The sequence below is a fragment of the Ammospiza nelsoni genome, chromosome 15 (assembly GCF_027579445.1).
Source record: "Ammospiza nelsoni isolate bAmmNel1 chromosome 15, bAmmNel1.pri, whole genome shotgun sequence".
NCBI lineage: Eukaryota > Metazoa > Chordata > Aves > Passeriformes > Passerellidae > Ammospiza > Ammospiza nelsoni.
In genome coordinates this window covers 2,442,951-2,464,119 of record NC_080647.1, presented here as the reverse complement: position 1 = coordinate 2,464,119, position 21,169 = coordinate 2,442,951, and the positions used below count along the sequence as shown (strand labels likewise).

The 21,169-nt window shown below is 42.2% G+C and overlaps 1 protein-coding gene across 1 annotated transcript in view; it reads left to right on the top strand.

Moving 5' to 3' along the window:
- LOC132080169 (protocadherin-9-like) overlaps positions 1 to 21,169 on the top strand; it is a 228,337-nt gene that overhangs the window by 88,931 nt on the left and 118,237 nt on the right. Inside the window, exon 3 of the mRNA XM_059483198.1 lies at positions 19,320 to 19,587. Coding sequence (XP_059339181.1) covers positions 19,320 to 19,587 — 268 coding nt within the window. The remainder of the gene's footprint in view (positions 1 to 19,319; positions 19,588 to 21,169) is intronic.

Here is a 21,169-nt window from a genome sequence, read left to right as displayed (position 1 = left end):
TGATTATAACTTGAGTGAACTGTTTGCTACAGGTTCTGAGTATTAGCTATCAAAATTAGTATTCATAAGGAGTTTGAGAAGGAAAAATTTCCAGTCTTTTGAGATACCTGTTAAGAATTCAGATCTTATTTCCATCGTGGGTACATGGCTGCCTCTCATCTTCCCTTACTCTCATTGCTGCTTGTGAAAATTTGGGAGGGGCTTTGAGCACTGAACACACAAATTTGCTGCAGAATTGGCTCTGAGGCAGCAGTTGTGCTTCTGAGAGAGATGATAGGAACACACCTTTGAGAATGAGAGATGGACAATTAACCAGGGGCAAAGGTCCTATTGTACTAATTAAATTTTATTACATTTTATTACATTTATATGAGCATCAGTAGAGCTAATTATTTTTTTCCTTTTTTTTTTTTTTAATAGTGTTTACATGGTTCTGGAGTGTTCATTGTGGTGAGATGCTGAAGTTCTCTTGTCGTTCTGCGACAATTTCTTTTCTTTCTGAAGCTAAATAGATATTTCTAAATGCATTCTAAATCATCCTAAATTACATAATTTAGTTAATCTGGGAAACATACTAAACCCAGATATTTAGGAAGGAGGAACAACATTAATTACCTTTGTAAGGGATGAGATCAATATTGTTCTTTTCCAGTTACCCCAATTTAGTTTCTCTGTTCCAGTTTCTAAAAGGAGAGCTGATGCAGGGTGTGGGCAGGGGTTTAATGGGACAGTTTTCAAGGTCACTCAAGTGAGTAAGCATCTCTCCCAAGTGCTTCCACAAACGTGCTCTTGTACACTGCCACTGCTGGTTTGTAGCATCCAAATTACAGAGGTGGTTGCTTGACTCCTCCAGCATTTTGCAGTCAAAATCCTCTTGCTGTGAAAACAAAGGATTTTTGTTAGTCTAACTGAGGTCTTAGTGGGCTAAAGAATTTTTATTCGCCTGGTTATAATGATGCTTGCACTTATAATTCCAATTATATGCAGATAAAATTAATAAATGCCAGTTTTTCTTTTATCTGCCCCTCTCTCAGCTGTTCAGGTGTTTTTACAGTTTTGCTGTGCTCATGTTCCTTACCTGTGGAATTTCCTTAAGAGGATGGGTCCTGAAAGGTGCCCAGCAGTGAGAGATCTGATGCTGAAGAACAATGGTTAATTCTTACTAATGAATCACAGAGATGAATTTATGTGTATTTGTGCTTTCTCTGCATCCTTAAATGTTCATTTTTGGGCAGAGGCCCCAGGCCTGTGTGTGGTGATGATGTTGAGCACAGAACACACAAGGAGGGAAGTCTGGACTCTGAGGAATTTGCAATGAGCATTTGTGAGTAGTTCCAGGTATTAAGTGTAGCAGTGCTCTCTCCCCCTGGGTGATTTTCTGCACCCATTTTTTTCTGTCTCTTCCTTGATTGCTAATCAAATTGAATACAGGAATGTTTCCCTGATGAGTCTGAGTCTATGGGCAGTCTCTCATATGTGCTTCAACACCAAAACATGTAATTTGATCACTGTGTCTACATAATAGAATTCATCTCTGCAGAAGCTTGAAAGTGTTCCCCTCTGTGCCAAAGGCTAAATATCCCAGAGTCTGCTAAGTGGACTCGCCCCCCAAGTCTAAGGAAATAAATGGAATGCTGATTTGATAGTTTTAAGTACAATTTAAATAATCACAGTATCCCATTTCATAAACTGTGTGCTGCCACAGGCTTCTCTGGTTTGATTTTCACCTTTGGAAATATTCTCCTGGGTAGCCAGGGAGGATGAGGAGCTCCTGGGATGCATGAGGAGGAGGAGGAAGGTGGCCAGCAGCTCATGGGTGAGATGCTCCCCCTGTTCCCTGCCCTGCTGAGGCCACATCTGGAGCACTGTGTCCAGTTGTCCCTTGGTTTTGTGATTGTGGTTATTTGCTTTTACTGGGGGAGAAAGAAAAAAAAGGGAGAAGTGAGAAGATAATAATGATAATAATTCTCCCTATATTTCTGAGGCATTTTCCTTTCTTTTGTCAGAAGTTGTAGGCTTTCATGTGTTTGTCCAAGCTCTCTAGAATGGGTCAGTGATTCTGTAAAAGCAAGATTTGAGGCAATAACGAGGAGCACATGTGGGCAGAGCAGGAGACAAAACCCAGCTGTGGCTGCAGGGCCCGTGGCGGCAGCCTCAGACCCAAGTGAATTACAGACCTTTCTGGAGCTAAACTGCCAGCCTGGCCCTAAAATATTCCTGTTTTCCTTATTGAGCTGGCTGTAGCTCCTGAGGATCAGCAGGTGCTATTTCTGTGCTCCTGGAGATGCGACACCAGCTGCCTTTGTCCCCTGCTTGTCACCCGTGTGCTTTGCCAAAGGTCAGGCCATGAAGGTTCCTGCTTAACTTTGGAGTCTGCTTTCTGGGGCTGCACCAAGGCAAATTTTCTATTTAAACACTGCCTGGAATGAGTTGTCTTCTGCTGACAGCGGGCTGATTTGAGTCACAGCCTGCAATGAGTAATGAATGCAAAGGAGAGGTTGCAGTTCAGTCACAAATTATTATTTATGGAATTGCTGCTGGCTTCTCGTTAGCACTTGTGAGTGCCAGACCAGCTCTTGGAGGGGTTAGGAGATTGCTTAATGAAGATTCATTTGTTAAGATGCATGGCTGGCCAATATACTGGTCATCACGTTGATTTTGGGACTGGATCAGAGTGTGAGCAACCTTTGCATAGCTGAGGAGTGAAAAGCAGCTGAACTACTTTGGGCAACTTCTGAGTATTATTTTATTATTATTATTATTTTGCTACTCTTTGTATTAAGAAGCAGCTCATTCTTTCCTTCATTTCTTCCTTAAAAGCTTTGAAATAAAGAAATTTTGCCATATGATAATTTTTTTAAAGTAGGACTTTGTATAATAATGCAGGAAGATATTGCACAACTAATCCCTAAATTTTCATTTCATATGGTAAAACCTGCAGCAATTCCCTCCACACAGGCAGATTTTGTTGCTCTGAGCTTTGTGGTTCTGACAAGCAAATTATATAGGAATGTCAAAAGTGTAAACACAGTAGAAATACATCTAAAAAATAGAATGTCTACCAGATATTTTATTCATAGGCATGGACCAGTGTCACCCAATCAGCGGGGATAAATGTCTCGTTGAACATAAACAGTTTATGGGTATAAATGGAGGTTATGTTGTGCCACACCCTCATGTCTAAATCTCTTTTTTAAAATTTTTCTCCTTAACCAAAATCATGTCTAAATCTCTTTTTTAAATTTTTTCTGCTTAACAAAAATCATCTGATTGCTCAGAGGTGAATACCCACACATGGTTTGGGTGTTTAGTTGTTCCTACAGTCATCCTGGGTGTGCACTCACCTTCTTTCACCCCCTTTCTGCTCCTGGGAAAATCCAGGGAATACACTTGGCTTTGATGGAACAACTTAAAAATACATCCAGGTGTAACCCAGGTGTTGTGAACAAAGGAACCTGGGGCTCCCTAGAAATTCAGTGCCCTCCAGAATTTCCATTCTGACAAACTTTAAAAACCAATAAAACAAACCCACAAACCAAGCAAAGAAACAGCCACCCACCCCAAACCGCCCTGGATGTCCATTGCTTTATTTTCCTGGATGGGAAAACTGCCATTGATTGTTGGGCTCAAGTTTTGAGCCGGCTGAGATGACACAAATCATTACACTTTAAGCTGTAAACTGCAAAAAATTGAACTTTCTGCCTTTGGTGGGGGCATCTCAGTGGGAACCCTTTGTCAGGTGTGAGCTGGCACCGAGGGGACATTGACTGCACAACTTTCCATGCTGGAGTTAATTGTCTGCCCCTCTCTCCCCTCTCCACATTGATCTGCTCTCAGCTTTTTCTGCAAACACTCTCCCCTGGAGGGCAGGTGGGAGCTGGGGCAGCACGTGGCAGGGGCTGTGCTGGATTTCTGAGCTTCAGAACTGACCCGAGAGGGGGAAGATCTGCCTTGGACTGCCTTGGCAAGGAGAAATTTCAGTTGCGTCTCCCATTTCAGGGGCACTCCCTGAGGGAAGGCAAAGGGACCAGGTTGATGCTCATTGTCCCTTCATGGGTGTCCCTGCCTTGTCCTGTGGGACAGGAACAGCCTGGAGGGGGTGATCATTCAGCTTAAACAGCAGAATTTGATCTTTTCAGTTTTATTGTGTTACTTTTAATCAGCTCAGCATTTCGCAAATAGCCCTTATATGTAAAGAAAAGGAAAAAAAAATCTGTTTGCTGATTTGCATTAATGTTCGAGATCTCCACCAACTGCAATGGAAAATATGTCCAAAATCACATTAGGTTTCAGTATTCTTCATTCACTGAACCTATGAGAAAACCAAATTAGCTTGTTCTTTTTTATGGGTATTATCAAGAGTCTTCTTCAAATATTTTAGAAGTCAAACTATCTAATTATATAATTATTTTGGATGAACAAAACAGTAAAAAGTCTGAGGGCACAATGTTTTCAGCTGCCTGGGATTAGCCTGATTTATTCTGCATCCTGTTTTGGACTTAATTATGATATCACTAAATATTCCCAGAAGTTATCTCAGAACAAACAAACAAGCAAATTAAAAAGGAGTTTGGTTTAAGTTTTCTTTTTGCTTTGTTTGTTTTGTGGCTTTTTTGCTTAGTTTTGTTCAGTCTTCTCTCTTGGGGGGATTACTTTTGGTCCTTTAAAGGCTTTAAAGTGGCTGAAGAACTTGGTTAATCCATGTGCTGCTTGTGGCGAGATGAAAAAGAACATGACATAATTGAAGAAAGGCTGGTGTGAGAGCTAATGTGGTTTTCAGGAGCCTGTTGAGAAAATCATCCCCAGCAGTGGGGACTCCACAGCAGCTTCCTGCAAGCGCTGGGAGGGGAATTAATTCTTTGCCACCCTCCTCTTATCCATGAGGCACCGAGGACCCTTGGCCTGTTGCTGTGGGACGGGAAGGGCTCAGAGATGGCTTTGCACGGGTTGGCGTTAAAGATTAGGCAGAATGTTTGGTTACCTGTGCAGTAATTCAAACTAAACGTAGGATCCGCTGGGATAAATGTGCTGTTCCCTCCTTCAGGGCTGCTGTTTTCAATGTTCAGCTGCTCATGAGGGAGTGTTTGTGTCTGGAGCTGCCGGGGATGCAGGCTCGGACAAAGCCAGCCTCTCCAGGAGGATGTGCTGCCTGGTGGCTGATGTGGATTTGCATTGATTTGCCTGTGTTGCTGTTTGATTGCCTCCAGGCTGGTGCTGGGAATGTGGGATTTTCTGTTTGATCCCCCATTAGGCTCTTCCCTGCCTGTCCTATAGATCCCTGCCCCAGGCTGGGTGAGTTCCTCTCCCTTCTGCCTCTGCCACTGCAGAAATCACTGGGGAAAATGTGGGGTGGGCACAGCCCTGCTGCTCTGGTTTTATAAATAAATAAATGGCAGTAAAATATTTCAGCATTCTTTTAATGTCACAAAACTTCATGGAGCTTCTGTGACAGCATTCCTGAGGAAACTGTTGAATGCTCTTTTGGAAAATGCTTTGGTCATTCTCTATAGAGTGCTCTCTGTTTTCCTGATTTGATACAAGTTGTGTTAATGCTGAATTGCAGGACTGATATAGGAAAATCACGGCTTCTCTACTAATGTTTTCTTTGTGCAGGGAGACTTTAAAATTTAAATAATTTCCCCTTTTTCCCTGATCTGGTTTTGCCAGTGGCAGTTTATTGGGAGTCAAGCTGTAGTCCTGTTTTTTGTAACTCCAGGCTGTTACCCTTTTTAGATTATGAATTTGGATTTTATTGGGGCTTTTACCACTCATTTCACCCAAAAGTTTTTTGGAGGAGGCAGGGGTGGGGTAAGGTGGGGCAAGGAGGTTCCCATATGCAGGTAAGGCACCTGCCAGGGAATGGTGGTGCTGCTTTGGAACATTTTAAAAGTCTGAGCAGATTCGAGATTGATTGTCTGACAGGAGCATCCATGCTTCTAATGACAGTGCTGCACTCTGTGGCAGAGCTGATAAGGTGTTGGACAGGACAGGTTTCAGGCTCTCCCAGAGCTCAGGCTGCTCCTGTGGAATGAGGGGCAGGCTCTGGTGGGAGCAGTGCTGTCAGTGCAGCTGCAGAGCAGGGAAAAGACACATTTACAGGGCAGAGCAGATAATTGTTATGGCTCAATCTTCAGCTTCGTGGGCCTGCAGAGCAGTTCAGCAGGAACTTCGCTTGTCAAGGCATCTCTTCCTTAGCCACGGGTTTCTCAGCTCTGATTTGAAGATTTTCACTAATGAAGATGTCTGTTCCTCACAGATGGAATGCACTGCAGAACACATCTTCTGCAGCCACCAGGATTTCAGTCTGGTTGGAGCAGATAAGATCATTATTGTTCTATCACGTAGCTCACAGAGCTTCAGTGTTGGGTGATGTTCTCATGGAGGTTTTTAATCCATCTGGCTCCATCAAAACGGGCTCTGTTACCCCTCGCTGGATACTCACTGCTATCAGCCAAATTACTCAGAAAACATTTGATTGAGCCACTTTCTTTCAGGGTTGGTCCTGTTTTAGGTGATGTTGTATGTGCTGGTATTTATGTGCATTATCTCTGTGATCATTCCCAGTTTGGGGCACTCTGTGATAGTTTATTGAAGTGTAAATAATTTACTTTGGTCTATCTTGAGAGAGAACAGCTTTTTCTCTGGGGAAGCATGCTAGATGGAGAATGTGAGATGAGATTACAACTTGCCAAAGAGTGTCCCTTCTGCCCAGGACTCCTGATTTCACTTTTGGATTTTGCCAGTGACACAGCCTAACCCTCAGTCGTGAGAATCAAGAGGGCATAGCCATTTGTGCTTTGGTTTGTTGTTTTGTGAGTTGTTTTAACAACTGTCTTTTCCATTTTGTTCTGAAATGGAGTTCATATTTTTAAAGCCCATTCAAGTAAAGAATGATGTGCATGTGTAAAATACTATGATGCTATAGGCTGTTTTTCACATTTCTAACATCTGTTGTCAGTCTGGGACAGTTGTTGTACATTTGTATTGCTGGGAGAATGAAATTTACTGCAATGCAAAGCCCACAGGATGTGAAAATACTTAATGCCTACCTGGAAAGTGTGAGAGTACTTCACTAATAAGGAACTTTGCACAGTTCTGCTGATGGGGTGCTCAAAGAGATCAAAGTTCCTTTTGTTTATGTTCTGTGCAAGGGTCTGAGTTTGGAGCTTCATCTCCTTGTGGTTCTGATTTCCCCATTGCAAATACCATGGTTGTGTGCCTTCTCTGCTGTGGAACTCAAAATAAATCACAGTTTGTATTTCTGCACCTCTAACCATTGTGCAGCTCTTCCTCCCCTTCCTGGCTCACCTCTGGCATTCCCCCATTTCTGAATAAGGACATTTTTAAGAAGCTTGGGCAATTAGCTATAACAGTAACTACCAAAATTTTTGATTCCTCAACGTTATATGAAACTGCCAGAAAACTCTAAATTTCACTCCATTAAAGGGAATTGCTGAAGTTCATGACGTGCCTTGATTTCTGACTCCTAACGAAAATGCATTTCAAACTCTGTTCAAACACAGGGTGTTCAACAATAAGTGATTGCTTTCTTCTAATTTTTCACTAAGAACCAGTATGATTTTAAACAAAATAGGATTCTTAAAAAAATTATGGTTAGTCTCTGGTGTAAAGAAGGGTCCTGAGTGTGTTTGATAATTGAACAACAAAGATCATGAAATGAGCAAAGCTGATTCTGCAGATCACACCGAGATGTAATTGAAGGAGAGGAGCTGGTTGCTTCTGATGGTTTAAGTGCCTTGCACACCCACTGCATGCTCTGAGCACAATAAAATGTTCCATCACACATTCCCTTCATCATACCCAGCCTAAGATCCATACTCCTGCAATAATAGCAGGGATAATTAATTCTGGCTTAAGTATTTGGGAAATTATTGAGTGCTGCAATTACAGACTTTCCAAATGACGATCTTTGGGAGCAAGAAGCTGCCTCTACATTCCCCCCAGATCTGAGTGCACTGAGAAACTTCAGCACCAGAAGGAAAAAGCCCCTGTGGGAGTGAATCTTAATGTGGTATTAATTGGGTAACACAGAGGGTGCATTTAGAGCAGGACAAATAATCTGAAACACAAGTTTGATGAATTCCCTTCATCTCTGTGCTGTGGCTGCTGCAGCACTTTTGTTTGTATTGATCTGAACGGCGTGGAAGTTTGCTTTCATCTGTCATTTACATTCATTTTACCTCTTGCAATTGCCTCTGCCAGCTTTACATGCTTGTTTTCTGGTGAATCTATTAATAAGATTTCCAGTACATCAAAAGAATTTCTATTGGGCAAAGGTAGAATATAATACACTTGAGGTGTAGGAGGGTTCCTAGCTGCAATTTTACCTACTAAAAGTTATTAATGAGTTTTGTGAAGTAAAGAAAATAATTGGAAAGCATAATGCTAATTGTGTGCTATAGATTTTCCTCTATTGCTTACTTGTTTAGCAAGTGACTTGCAGAATGGAATATTTGCACCATAGCTTTTTTTCTGATTGCAATATGCCTTCTGAATTGACAAAAATAGGCCCAAAGGTCAAATTAATTAAAAACAGTAGGAGAAAGAGCACAAGCTTAATGCTGCAAGTTTGTATTTACATATTCTTGCCTGAAAAATGTGCGAGGTGCATTTTGTTGTGTGCAAAGCCCAGATGCTGTATGCCAACAAAAATAAGAAATATTTTAAAGAGTAGAATTAAATGGAGTTCTTCACTCAGGAAGATTTCTGCATGATGCTGATTTCAGGGTGAGCAGCCAGGGCACTCAGCGTGGGTTTTGGGCAGTGTAGTTGATGCAGGGGTGCAGGTTTGTGGCTGTGTGAGGAAGGTGCCCATGCCCATAGTTACCCACATGACTTGTGCCAGCTTTGCCCTCATTAATGTTATTGCCTTTTTCTACTCCTTTATTCCAAAATCCTCCCTGGTTCTCAAGCATCTACAGCAATTTGCCTTCCCCTGAGCTGTAGGAACACAGAGCACACCTAAAGCCTTGCATTTGCTCCTCCATGGCTGCATTTACAGGGATTTCTGCCTTTCTGGATCAAGCAGGGAAAGCAGTTGCCTTTCCTGATCCTGACCTTGGTGTCAGCCTTGCAAAAGTGCTTCAGATTTATTGCAAGTTTAATGTGGTTTTTATGGAGAATAATATTCACCTCTGATTTAACCGAGCCGTACATGAAGTTTGAATAGTCCTGAAGTAACAATTGTAGGGGTGTTAACCTGGTGTGTGTGAGGTGAGGAGCCAGGGGTGGCTCTGAGAGCACTCAGGGAGCTGCAGGAGCATCATTGGCAGTGCTCTTGGTCTTCCCTCCCCAGCCCCTGGGCTTCCTCAGCTCTTTGGGGCACTTGGGAACTTTCCAAGGGTGCAGGGACTCAGACTGAGGGTTGTGCTACTCACACAGCAGTGCACTTTTGGGGTGTATGCAGTAAATGTCTTGGGACCAAGCTGGTTTTAAGCAGATCCTCTGTGCCAGGGGCTCGGGTGTCTGGGCTGTGCAGTCAGCAGCCCCATGGGGAGGAGCTGCTTCCAGAGATGCCCAATCCTCGCTTTTAGGACTTCTCTCCCACCTCCTCTTGGTGCTTTGTGTATTTTTGCATTATCACCTTTCTCTTGGCTGCTGCAGTTACCAAATTCTTCCAGGATTTTTGGTTCCTGTTCCTTGCCCTGTTTGCCAGGGGAGCTGCCCAGGTGCCAGGTCCTGGTGGCAGAAGCGACAGAGCCCAGTCCAGAGCTCTCAGTGGGGCTGCAGAGCGCGAGCCCCGCGTCTGGGTGGTGACATGGGACAAGGTGACATGGGACAAGGACAGCTGTCCCTGCCCAGCTCAAACAGCAGCTCTGGGCTGGCTGTGAGCACAAAAAACCTTCCCCAGCCTTCAGCTGGATCCTCTCCCTGTCTCTCACCCAGAACTGCATCGTTCCTTCCTGCGAGCTACCGCGTGCTGCATCTCCTCAGCAATTTGTGCCGCTGTGTTTTGCTCCGAGATGAGTGAGCAATCCCAGCAGCGCTGAGGAATGGCTGCACTGAATGTGGAAATAAGCTGGGAAGATTTAAGGAACAAGGGAAGGCTAATGGCTTTATATTTTGCTTTGCTGAAATGACACAAGTGGTGAATTGTGGAAGGCAGTTATATATTCTGATTATCTGAAAGGGCAATTGCAGAGACACCGCTCTGGAGGAGCGAGGGATGAGCTCAGGGATACAATGCAGCACTTGAATTTGCAAAATTCTTCCCATTTGCAAATAGATATTTCAGACATCCATTTAAGAATGCATTATTAGCATGTAGTTAGACTCTAGTAACGTTGAATATTTCATGTATGCTACCGTAAATAACAGCTAAATCTTATTCATTATCATCCTGATAATATAAGCTGTGAAAATAGTGATGCAAATGGGAAATTTCTGACTTTAATCAAATAAAACACAACCCTTTTTCTTAAAACAGCTTGGAGAGACAAATACATCTTTCAGATGTTTAAAACAAAACCAAAGCATTGTTCACCATAGCATTTATCACTCAGAATCTTTCCTATTTACAATAAGAGAAGATTGATAGAATGCAAAGTGTACCAGTGAAAAATTCCTTTATTTCAGTAAGTGGAATGACTTCTCTTATTGAGAGCAAAATCGTAAGATGATTGCAATTGGAAAGGGAATTTCAGGACAAAACTTTTAGTGGAAGCTTTCTTGATCCAGAGAAATTTTCCTGGACTACTGGAGTCCACTAGAACGTGTCCTGCTGGTAAAAGTGTCCATCCTAGAATGCTGGAATTCACTTTGTGCAAATCAAATGCAGCATGAACTGCCTCACTGCTTGCAAATTTTGGCCTAGAGCTTTATTTTATATATGCCAGCAAGTTTTCTTGGTAACGCTTACTTCTTCCTTAACCATTTCACCAAAAGGTAGAATAGGTATTGCTGAGTAAGAGAGGTGACCTTGGTGGCCAGCACACTGTGAATTTAAAATTTAGGATGGGTAATCAAGGTGGTTAAAAGATATTTTCTCAAGGTCACAAGGGTGTCTGTTGCAAGGATAACTCTCTGATACAGAGAGCAGAATAGAGAATGCTTTCACTGCTCCCTAAGAAGGTCTTGAGTTTCCTCAGAGTCTATTTGGGGCAAGGGGAAACTTTTTGTCTATTCTTTCTCTTCTCCAGAAAGAGCACAATGCTTTTGTTGACAGCTGCATGAAATACATTCATTTTATCCTTGCATTTTATCTCTCAACAATTCCCATTCCAGCTAATCAAACAGTTGATATCAAACATTATAGATTTCCTGCTCTAACAGATAAAATGCTGTTATAATAAAGGTGTGCTGTCATGACAAATGGAGTGGGACAGTGACATGCCAAAGAGCTGCCTTGTTACTCATTTTAAAAGGCTCCTTTTGGCTTTTTTGGTGTTTGTTTGGGGTTTTTTTAACCACAATAGAATGAGGTCAATTCAACAGCTCCATGAGTGCAAATCAAACATAAAGTTACTGCTGGTCTGTATTACATGAACTGCTTTATAATCATCCACACTGGGAGGAAAGATTTTATTTTATTTTATAGGGTGAAATGCAGCTGAACTGGAGAAGTTAAGAACAATCCTTGCACAAATCTTATTTTGCTTCTGACTTTGGCACGCTTGCAAGCCAAAGAACCAAAATTAGCTAGAATTCCCTTTTTCTGGGAAGCATTAATAAGAACAGCTCCATTTCCTGCCTCAAAATGATGAAAGCACATTTCCAGGCTGCTTCAAGTGAGCGCTGGTTCAGCTCCTGGGGTTGCACACGCCAGTGTTGCTTCAGAAGGATTTGACCTTTACAGGAAAAACTGAACGGGAAAAAAAAGAGGCAGAGGGAAATAGGATCAGGTGCTTGAGGCTTCTGCCAGGTCTCTCCAGCCCTAATGACCTCCTCAGGGTTGGATTTAAGGCTTAACCTTGGTTACGACACAAAAGGACCTCACTGGAGGCCTGTGAGTAATTCACTGGAACATTTATGGTTCCATGAGTCCGTGCCTTGCTCATGAAGAAACATGAGATTTATTTACCTGAAATGTATAATTAGCACAATCAAATTAGAGCTAGAGCCCCATGTACATTTATGAAAGTAGAAATTCTCCTCCATTTCAATATTAACACAAAGAATTCACAATTCTGATAAAACCCATTCAATATTTCTGCTGGAAAGTCTCATGCTGTTGGGGCAGCAGTCAGGAGTGATGTCAAATATTGCTGAAATGCTTCTGTATTATTGTTTATTATGGTGTTGTTTTAACTGTAAAATGGTTTTGCCTATCAGATATCAAGCATTCAAGATGATAACACCAAAGATGATGGAAATTGAAGAAATGTATTAAAGAAAAAAATCAGAATTGGTATTTTCCTCTTTTTCAAACTTAGCAACAGCACAGCCATAGTGCAACTTTCATGTGTAATTTTAATTTAATCACACGTCAAATTGAAGGCTTAGATGAATTAAAGTTTAAAAAGCATGCTTTCAGCTATCATTTTGACATCTAGCATACAATAACTGCCTTTCAAAAGCTAAATAAAATGTTTGACATGCTTTAAATGTTATTTCCAGTTTTATTTGCTTTTTGTTTCACGTCTTTGTTGTTATTTCAAGAAGCCCAGAAAATACAATTTAATTGCTAAATGTTGCTGGGGAAAGTCTTATGAGAGATACTCTGGTACAAGGAGGATTAGTGTCTGGAAATAAATACCCTTTGAAGTCGTTAATCAGAAATTTGTGAAGCTCCAGGTCCATAATGGGTTTGTTCAGCAATGATTTGGGGAATGGGTTCGTTCCACGACCTCAGCGCTGCGAGAGGACGATGGCACTGTTGGTTTAGCCCCTTCAGCAAAAAATGGAAAATTTGCTTCTTGAGGCCGAGTGTTGGTTACAAACCCCTTTCCTCTCCCTGCCTGCATGGGAAGGGTTTGGCAGAGCTCCCCTGCCGTGGCCAGGAGCTGCAGTATCTGACATTTCCCTTATCAGCTCGGCGCAGCTCCGGCTGCCTGCGAGAGGAGCCCGCAGGGACCTGAGGGTGTCACTGCTGGAAGGCAGCCGTGAGTGGGTGAGCGCTGGGGGTACGAGATAGCCCTGCAAGATCATTCCCCATCACTTGAGAGAATGCTTTGTGTGAGAGAACCCAGCCCTGGGGCCTGACAATTTGAAGTCGTTTCCATTGGAGCAGGTGTAGGGGCACCATCTGTGCTGCTGGTTTTCTGTGGAGGGAGTAATTCTTCCATTGAAAATGTACAAATCTGCCCGGGAGAATCACCCACGTTGAATTTCTATTTGTCTGGGCAGCCAACCCAGCTTTTATTTGCCCTTTTGAAATTAATAGGTTGTGCTTCCTGCATCTAAATAAATGAACAAAGTGGGAGGGGTTATTTAAATCAATAAAAATGAAAGCCTAAAACTATTTACTTCTCTTATACTACTGTGGAATATTAGATTTTTAATCACAGTGAGGAAAAAACCAAAATTATTTATCAAATATTCCTCTTCTTGAGAAGGCATCCAAATACTCTACTTTCCCTTAGTAATTAGTGAGGGTGTAAGATACCAGTCGCTAATGTTAATGAGATTAAATTAGGAGGACTAGCAAACTTTCTAACAAGTAGGTCAAAAGGATTCTCTTGGATTTCTTTTGGAAGTTTTAAAGGGCTGAAAATGCAAAGTCTTGCCAAAATTCAAAGGGTAAATTGGGAAAACAGCAGGTCTGTTTGATTTGACAAACAAGTAGACAATCAGGAGCTGAAAGGGGAGCAAGCAATAAATTTGGGGCAGTGGCTGGAACACCTGAACTTGGTTAATGAAAAGAAGGCCTTGTTCACCTGTGTGAGATGATAATTCAGGTTATTGGTGTTGGCAGTAGCTGGGGGTGGTGCTTTTTATGTGAGGTAGGGAAAACCTGATTTTAATGCCCGCTAGGTTTGGACTTCTGAAATCAGCTGGGGATTGTCACTTTGCACAATTCTTCTTTCCTTCCCCCAAAAGCGGAACCCTTCATTTTTCTTTTTGAAAAAACCCCAACAAAACAAAACCCCAAACCCAAAACCCAAACTCAAACCCAAAACCCAAGCCCACTCCTATGCAAGATCACTGCAGGAGCCACTAAATAACTCATAAAAGATCAGTGCTAAATTAGAAGAGGTGAATGCAACAGTGATATGCTGTTAATGAAGTGTTTCTATCTGTGTGTGATAGTGGTGAGCAATTTGGCATCTTTGTAGATATCCAAGAGAAATGCAGATCCCTGCTGGCAAAAATGGGGAAGTTTAATTTGAGTGAAAAATTATAATGATCTGTGTTACATACTTTGCCTATGACAAAGCCATCAAAATAATGCAATAAGATCTTAGATTTAATGTGCCAGGCTGCAAAACTTGTGGGAAATACAGACTTGTGAAAGAGTTTAGAGAAACTCTTTGAGCTGTATTTGTTGTGCTCTACTCTGTATGGGGAAAGGAAAAATGAAAATACTGGTTTGTCTCTGTAGAGTTTCAACACAAAGACATATTTCCCACTGGGGTTATGGTTGGATCCTCTCAGGCTGTTTGTTTTAATGCTATTCTGAGAATTCTGCACTGATAGTTGCTGGGTCCTGTTTGTCTCAATGAAAGCCTCTGCGACAAAAATTGCTGTTTTGGAACAAAAGGTGATAGTTGAGGATAAAAAGGTAGGAGCTGGAAATTGTAGTTTGATTAGGGATCTTCTTTTCTGCTTGCACTTGAAGATAGTTGTTTTCTGGTTATTTAAGGTATTTCATGCCCTCCTAACGTTTGAAGTAAACAAGAGACTGAGAAAATTAAAAATTTATTTGACTACTCCTTTATTTACTGGCTGCTAATAGTGGAGAGAGGTGCTGAAGTAGTCCTGTTCTTTTGTACTGTCTCCCAGCATCTCCTAAATAAGGTCTGTTTTAAATCAGAATTATCATCTAAATAAAATAATTAATTCAGCATAAATTAAAAAGTAATGTTTTTTCTTTATGATCTCCTTTTAAATGGATATTAATTTGCTTCAATGAATGAAGATAATAAGGTTAATAGTTTAATGTTCCTCAGTTGATATCTGCTGCTTTTTCTATTACCTTTTTTTTCCTTTTTGATTATAAATTGGCTAACCCCTGGTGTATAATACCAGAAATCATCCCTTCAGTGTATCCAAAGCTATTTACTTAGACTCATCTTTTATTATTCCCACTGCCACAGTCTAATTATTGTAGTGAAAGATTGAACACAGAATAGTTTGGGGCTGTGATCAGTCTTCATATAAATTTCAATAATGAGAGTAAAAGGTTTGCGGTTTTCTGAGATAATTTGATCCCTCCAGACACACTCAGCTTTTACCAAAGGCAGTGAATGCCATCTGAGACCTCTGACAGCATTTGCGTCTGGTCTGTGACATCTCTGCAAGCAAAATGCTTTTCTCATGCCAATAAAGAGTAATTTAATATTTTTAAATGTGGCAGAGAAACTCTAAACTGCTGCACGTTTTTTTCCTTAAATTTTCACTTCATTGTCCCCTATCAGTTTAATTGTCTGTATTACAAGTTCCTACATCAGAATCCTCCAAGAATACATAATAGGTTTGCTTGCATTTCTCTCTTTTTGAAAAAGTCTACCAACTGTCATCCAGATAAATAAAACAAGCCATAATCCTTGTTATTCCATTACTATTGGTGCTGGCTCCCTTCGGAGATAAATAGAAAAGCAGCTGGAGACTGAGGATATTTTGTAATCTTATAAATTGAAATTTAAATGCCTCAAGGAGGAAATTTCCAAAATAATTGTGACAGAAGATAAGTCCCAGCTTTTGGCAAAATTTTATTAAGAATTACTTGTTCCAGATCGTTGTCTGATGCCTGCATGAATTAAGGAAATGGCAGCACTGCCATGTGGAGGAATGAATGGGTTTATTTTCATCTTGATGAATTTTTCTGGAAGTGCTCTGTCATCAGTGTTATCAGGTGTGACACTCTCAGGGACACAATCAAATTTAAAATCAGGAGCCTTTAGCTTATGCCAGTTGATTTTGAATCATATGGGTCTGATCCTTCTCATGAATAGCATCTCAATTTATGCAGCTGAATATTTACCATTTTTAACTGAATGTGAGGGTTAGTTAGAAACATTTTTAATTTTGCTTTGGGGTATGGGATTTTTTTTTTCTGACTGGACTAGGCTGTTAAAAAAGCATTGATGACTTTCTGGTCTCCTCTACTGTCAGCTGGTTTAAAGCTTCAGCTGTATTTTGACAATGAACCCTGAAAATAAATGTTCTTTTATTTACACTCAGTGAACCCCAGATGCACAAAGCAATAATCAATTGTACAGAGCAACGACTATTTTGTTCCCAGTCATTTTCAAAAACTAGCATTGGTGGCTAATGTTAAAACTTGGGCTAAAAATGTTTTAAGAGTACTTAAAATTCAGTGGTAGCTTGGAGAGGAGAGGATATAACACAACACAAAGGCAGTGCAAACCTCACAAAATACAGCTTTTACAAACAGCTCATGCAGTGGAGGTGGATTTTTTTTCATACTGCGAATACCAAACTCATTTCAGATGAAAAAAAATAGCATTTTCCCTTTCCACGTGCCACAGCTGTACATCTGTGCAGGCTGGGTGCAGTTTTGAGTGCAGGGAGTGAATGAGGAACATTGCAGGAATGATTTCACTGGATCAGCTCAACAAAACTTCGCTTCTTTGGGCTTTGGGGAGAGCACTGATTGACCCTGCTGGTGTGGATGGGGCTCTGAGAGGCAGCTGGAGTGCAGTGCAGCAGGACACATCAGGAATTTCTCTGGTTTTGGGGCTGTGCAGAGACACTCCATGCATTTTCACACCCAGCAATCCTGGGTGAGCAATTCTGTGTGAGCAATTCCGGGGGCCCCAAAAGTGCAATGGGGGCACTTGGGGGTGTCAGATGTTCCCCTTTCACCACCTGAATCTTTCCCAGCTGGCTGCCAGGCTGTCCCAGCATCCACAGAGGGATTTTCTTCTCCCATTTCCACCCCATGGAACTGGGATCCGTTCTGTGTTCAGCTCTTCAGAGCTCAGCTGCAGTGCCTTGGCTTGATCTGTTCCAATGTTTCCCAAAGATCTGCCAAATGAGGGAGAGTCTGAAATCTGCAAATTTGATAAACAGGAAAGCAGGACTGGAAGGCAAGGGATGAAATCATCCGGAAGAAGGGAATGGCAGAACAATGAATGCAGAGTGCCACTCTCGGGCTGCAGCAATCGATGGCAATAACCAAAAAGGAGGAGAGGATCAATAAATGGGACCTGGGCATGATGATGGTTGGCAAGGACACAAATGTGCTGTGCTGCCATGGCAGGAGGTGTGAAATGATCCTGCTCAGGGCTGTCAGGACCTTGGCTGGGCTGGGTGCAGGGTTTCGGGCAGAGCACAGAGCTGTGAGCAAGCTCCTGCATGGAGAAAACAGCCAGAGAGAGCAGGAGCACCTGACAGATTGAAATAATAAGGTCTGTTTATTCTGAAGCAGAACAAAGTGCCAAATGCCAGGAAGATGAGTGGGAATAAGCAGACTGTGATGGATGGGACTGAAGGAGTGATGTATTTTGCAACAAGAAAGAGGCAGGCTCCACATCAGAAGAGGAGCTCTCCATTAGCGGTGGTGAGGCACCCAGACAGGTTTTCTGGGAAAGCCCCGAGTGCCTCGCTGGTGGCTGCTAGGAAGGGCTGTCACTCTCATCTGTCAGGGATGGCACAGCTGAGGTGGGTGCTGCGGGTTCCTGGCTGCACACGCTGCACAGCAGCTGTCTGCGGGCATGTGGAACAATGTCACTGTGACAAAAAGAGGTTTGCAAAAGTGGAGGAGCTGAAAACTCAATGTAATTAGCAAAAACTCAGTGTAATTGAGTGCCTTCAACACCGCCACCCTATAGGAACCAAATATCTAGGGACCCCAGGCAACATCTGCTCTGTTACAAACACTATATACTTTTTTTGCATAATTGCGTCAAAAGTCTTGTCTTCAATTTTGCTAATCCCAGCAGTTCTGCATCCAGAAAGTTTTGCGTTGCCTTTCAAATGGAATTTTGACTTTTAACAGAAATTCAAATGGAATTTTGAATTTTAACAGAAACCTAAGAATATTTGGAACAGTTTGTTTTCTGGGGTTTTTTGAATCTTCCTGTTTCAAGTTTGCAAAACATGGATATCAGACACATCAAAATGAGCAGGAGAGCTGCTTCTTTTTTGTTCATATTTTCTTTTTATGCTGGGAGAGATTTACATTTCAGTTGTTCAGTTCCTAAATCATTCAGGGTCACTTAGGCAATGAAAACTCTGTCCTGTGTCTTGTTCTTTGTTTCATCTGGCCCTTCCTTCCACGTCGGGGCTGAGATGCTTTCCATCCTCAGCTCTCTGGTTCCCAGCTTCCAGCCTTTTACATTTTGGTTACAGGTCTGTGGTACAACAAAAATCAAAGGAGTTGTAATGAAATATCTGAAGGAGAGCAGGGGAATCTGCCTTTCATTCATTAGCTTAACGCCTGTGCAAAATCCATTGAAATTGTTTTCAATACAGAAGACTTGTTGTTGTTTGTTCTTTCTCTGCCTCAGAAGAATCCAACAGCATTATAAATGTGTCACATTTTTTAGGCCCAAAAGTGTGGAACAGCTTTTAATGGGAAAGAAAATGTTTTTTGAAAACTAGAAAACTCAGCGGTGAAATAAATTGAGCCTCAAAAAGTGATTGAAATCTCCAAGTCAATATTCAAAAGGTATCCAAAGACTTGTGAAGTCTGACAGAATCTCTTTAGTTTGAAGTGTCTTTCATTTTGCATCAGGGCTTACATTTTTAAAAACCAGCAGCAAGCAGCGCTGTCAGATGCAGCGGGTTTGAAAGCAGCTCATGAAAGCTGAAATTGTGCACGAGTCTGGGCAACGCATCCCCGGCAGATAACCAAAACAACACATTGCCTAAACTGGCCGCCTTGAGCTATGACCGTTGTCACCCTGGGTTTTTAAGATTTCCTAAGCCTCCTGATGTTGACATTCTTGTCGTGAGCTTTTTCACACACTTTTTGTAAATAACTCATTGTTTTGCAGTCCTTTATGGAGGAGGAGAACGTTGATAGACTGTTGGTTTGACCAGTGTCATTGGAGAGGTGGCACTGTCACCCTCCAATCTGCTATCACTTTTGGAAACCTATAAATGTTGGAGTCAGAAAACAAACTTCCCTTTTGTCTTCACCTTGAGAACGGCGGTGTGAGCTTGCGTTCTTTCGTGTCCCGTAGTGACAGACCGTGGTGGAAACCGTTTGTCGTTCTGTTCCTTCCTTGCAGCCCCAGCGCCGCGTCACCTTCCACCTGCCCGACGGCTCCCAGGAGAGCTGCAGTGACAGCGGGCTCGGAGACCACGAGCCCTCGAGCGGGGCCAGCGCGTCCCACCCGCTGCCCCTGGGCTTCCCCCAGGACGAGTTCTACGAGCAGGCGTCGCCCAACAGCCGCACCGAGGGAGACGGCAACTCCGACCCCGAGTCCAGTAAGTGCCGAGCTCTGCTCACCCCAGCCATCGTTGCAACTGATAACGGGGCCCTGGGAAATGTTAAAGGTAGACCCTGAAAATGTTGGGCTTTGTGTTTTCTCGGATCGCTGCACCCGCGTAAGCAGTGTGATAAATGATATGTTTGTTAGATGTGATGATTGTTTAGTAATTAATATAATTGTTATATAATCATAAGAAGAATAATGAGAAACTATGTTGGAAATTTAAGGGGGGTTATGTTTGGCTGAGATCTATGCATACAGTAGAACAATATAAGTTTAATAATTAACATGAAAGTTACATAACGATAGAATATAAAAACACGATCATCTCGAATGTATGGTCGGAGTCAGATTTGGGTGGAAAGTACCCCTGATTCCCAGAGCTCTTAATAAAAAGCATCTGCACATAATCACTTATGTGATTATGTGTTTTTGAATGCTAACACAATCAGTCAATCAATCAATCAACCAATCAATCAATCAGTCACAGGGTTTTTTGCTCCTGTGGGTAATTATTAAAAGTGAGCATTGGTTTTAGCGCGGCTGTAGAAGCGCTAACCGCTCACTTCTGCTTCTGGAAGTGGGAGGTCGGGCTGGCTGTTGGGGATAAAACACTTGGAGCTGTTAAGGGTTTATGGATGGGCTGGTGTTTTTATGGAGCTGGTGTGCCGGGCACAGAGCAGCTTTCTGAGGAGGTTAACGCTGCTGCCCTAATGGTCATAAATACTGCGCCGAGGGAATTCACATTTTTTAACGTTTCCCTCTCTGACACTGCTGTGTGCTGTAGTTTAACTCATGGGTGATGAGCAGCTCTGTGAAAAGACTGCAATACCCAGAAATAAGGGTTTCTTGATTTGCCCTCTGAAAGCAGCAATGGTGTGTAGTAATAATCTCAGAAGAGTTTGTCATGTTCTGCCATTGCCACTGCCTCTTTGTGCTGTCAGAAACAGGAAAATCAACAGGAGCAGGAGCTGTGGGCCCTGGCTCTGCTCTCTGTGCTGTGCTGAGCTGTGATAGCCAGTTGGCGACTCCACTGAACTTTAGTCAGCTGTTAATTGTCCAGAGGCTCCTTATCTGGATTAAATTGAACCGTGCCATTGATAAAGAGACACCTGAATGTCTCCAAGCCTCCAAGGCCTTGTTAGCGGCTTAATAAGTGATTTGAAAATACATCTGTTCTGGGCAAAACTTGGCCCAAAAGGTGGATTTCAGCTGCTGTAGTGTATCAGGAGGAATGAATTAGTGAGTGCTGTGCACTTGAAATGGCTGTGGAAGGCAGTTACACTCTGCAGTGGCAAATCCAGCATCCAGCAGAGAGCATTCCCTGCCACTCTGAGCTGGCTGTGCCACATTCAGCCTGGCTCTTGGAAATCACCTCTGCCTTTGCCTTTGCTGCCCAGGACTGGAGCCTCAGGGGCTTTTTGCACACGTGAGGTGTCTCCTCTTTTTCTTTAATTTGTAAACTATTACCTAAGTTTAACTTTAAAATTTGTAAGGTGATATGTTTACTGAATTAATGGCAGAATATTGTGTTTTCCAAGTTGATAGACAGCTGACAAGAGCTATCAGCTTTTTTGATCTTGTGTTGGAAACAATCATTATTTGCTTTTATGTTTATGCATGTGATGCATAAATAATATACCCTT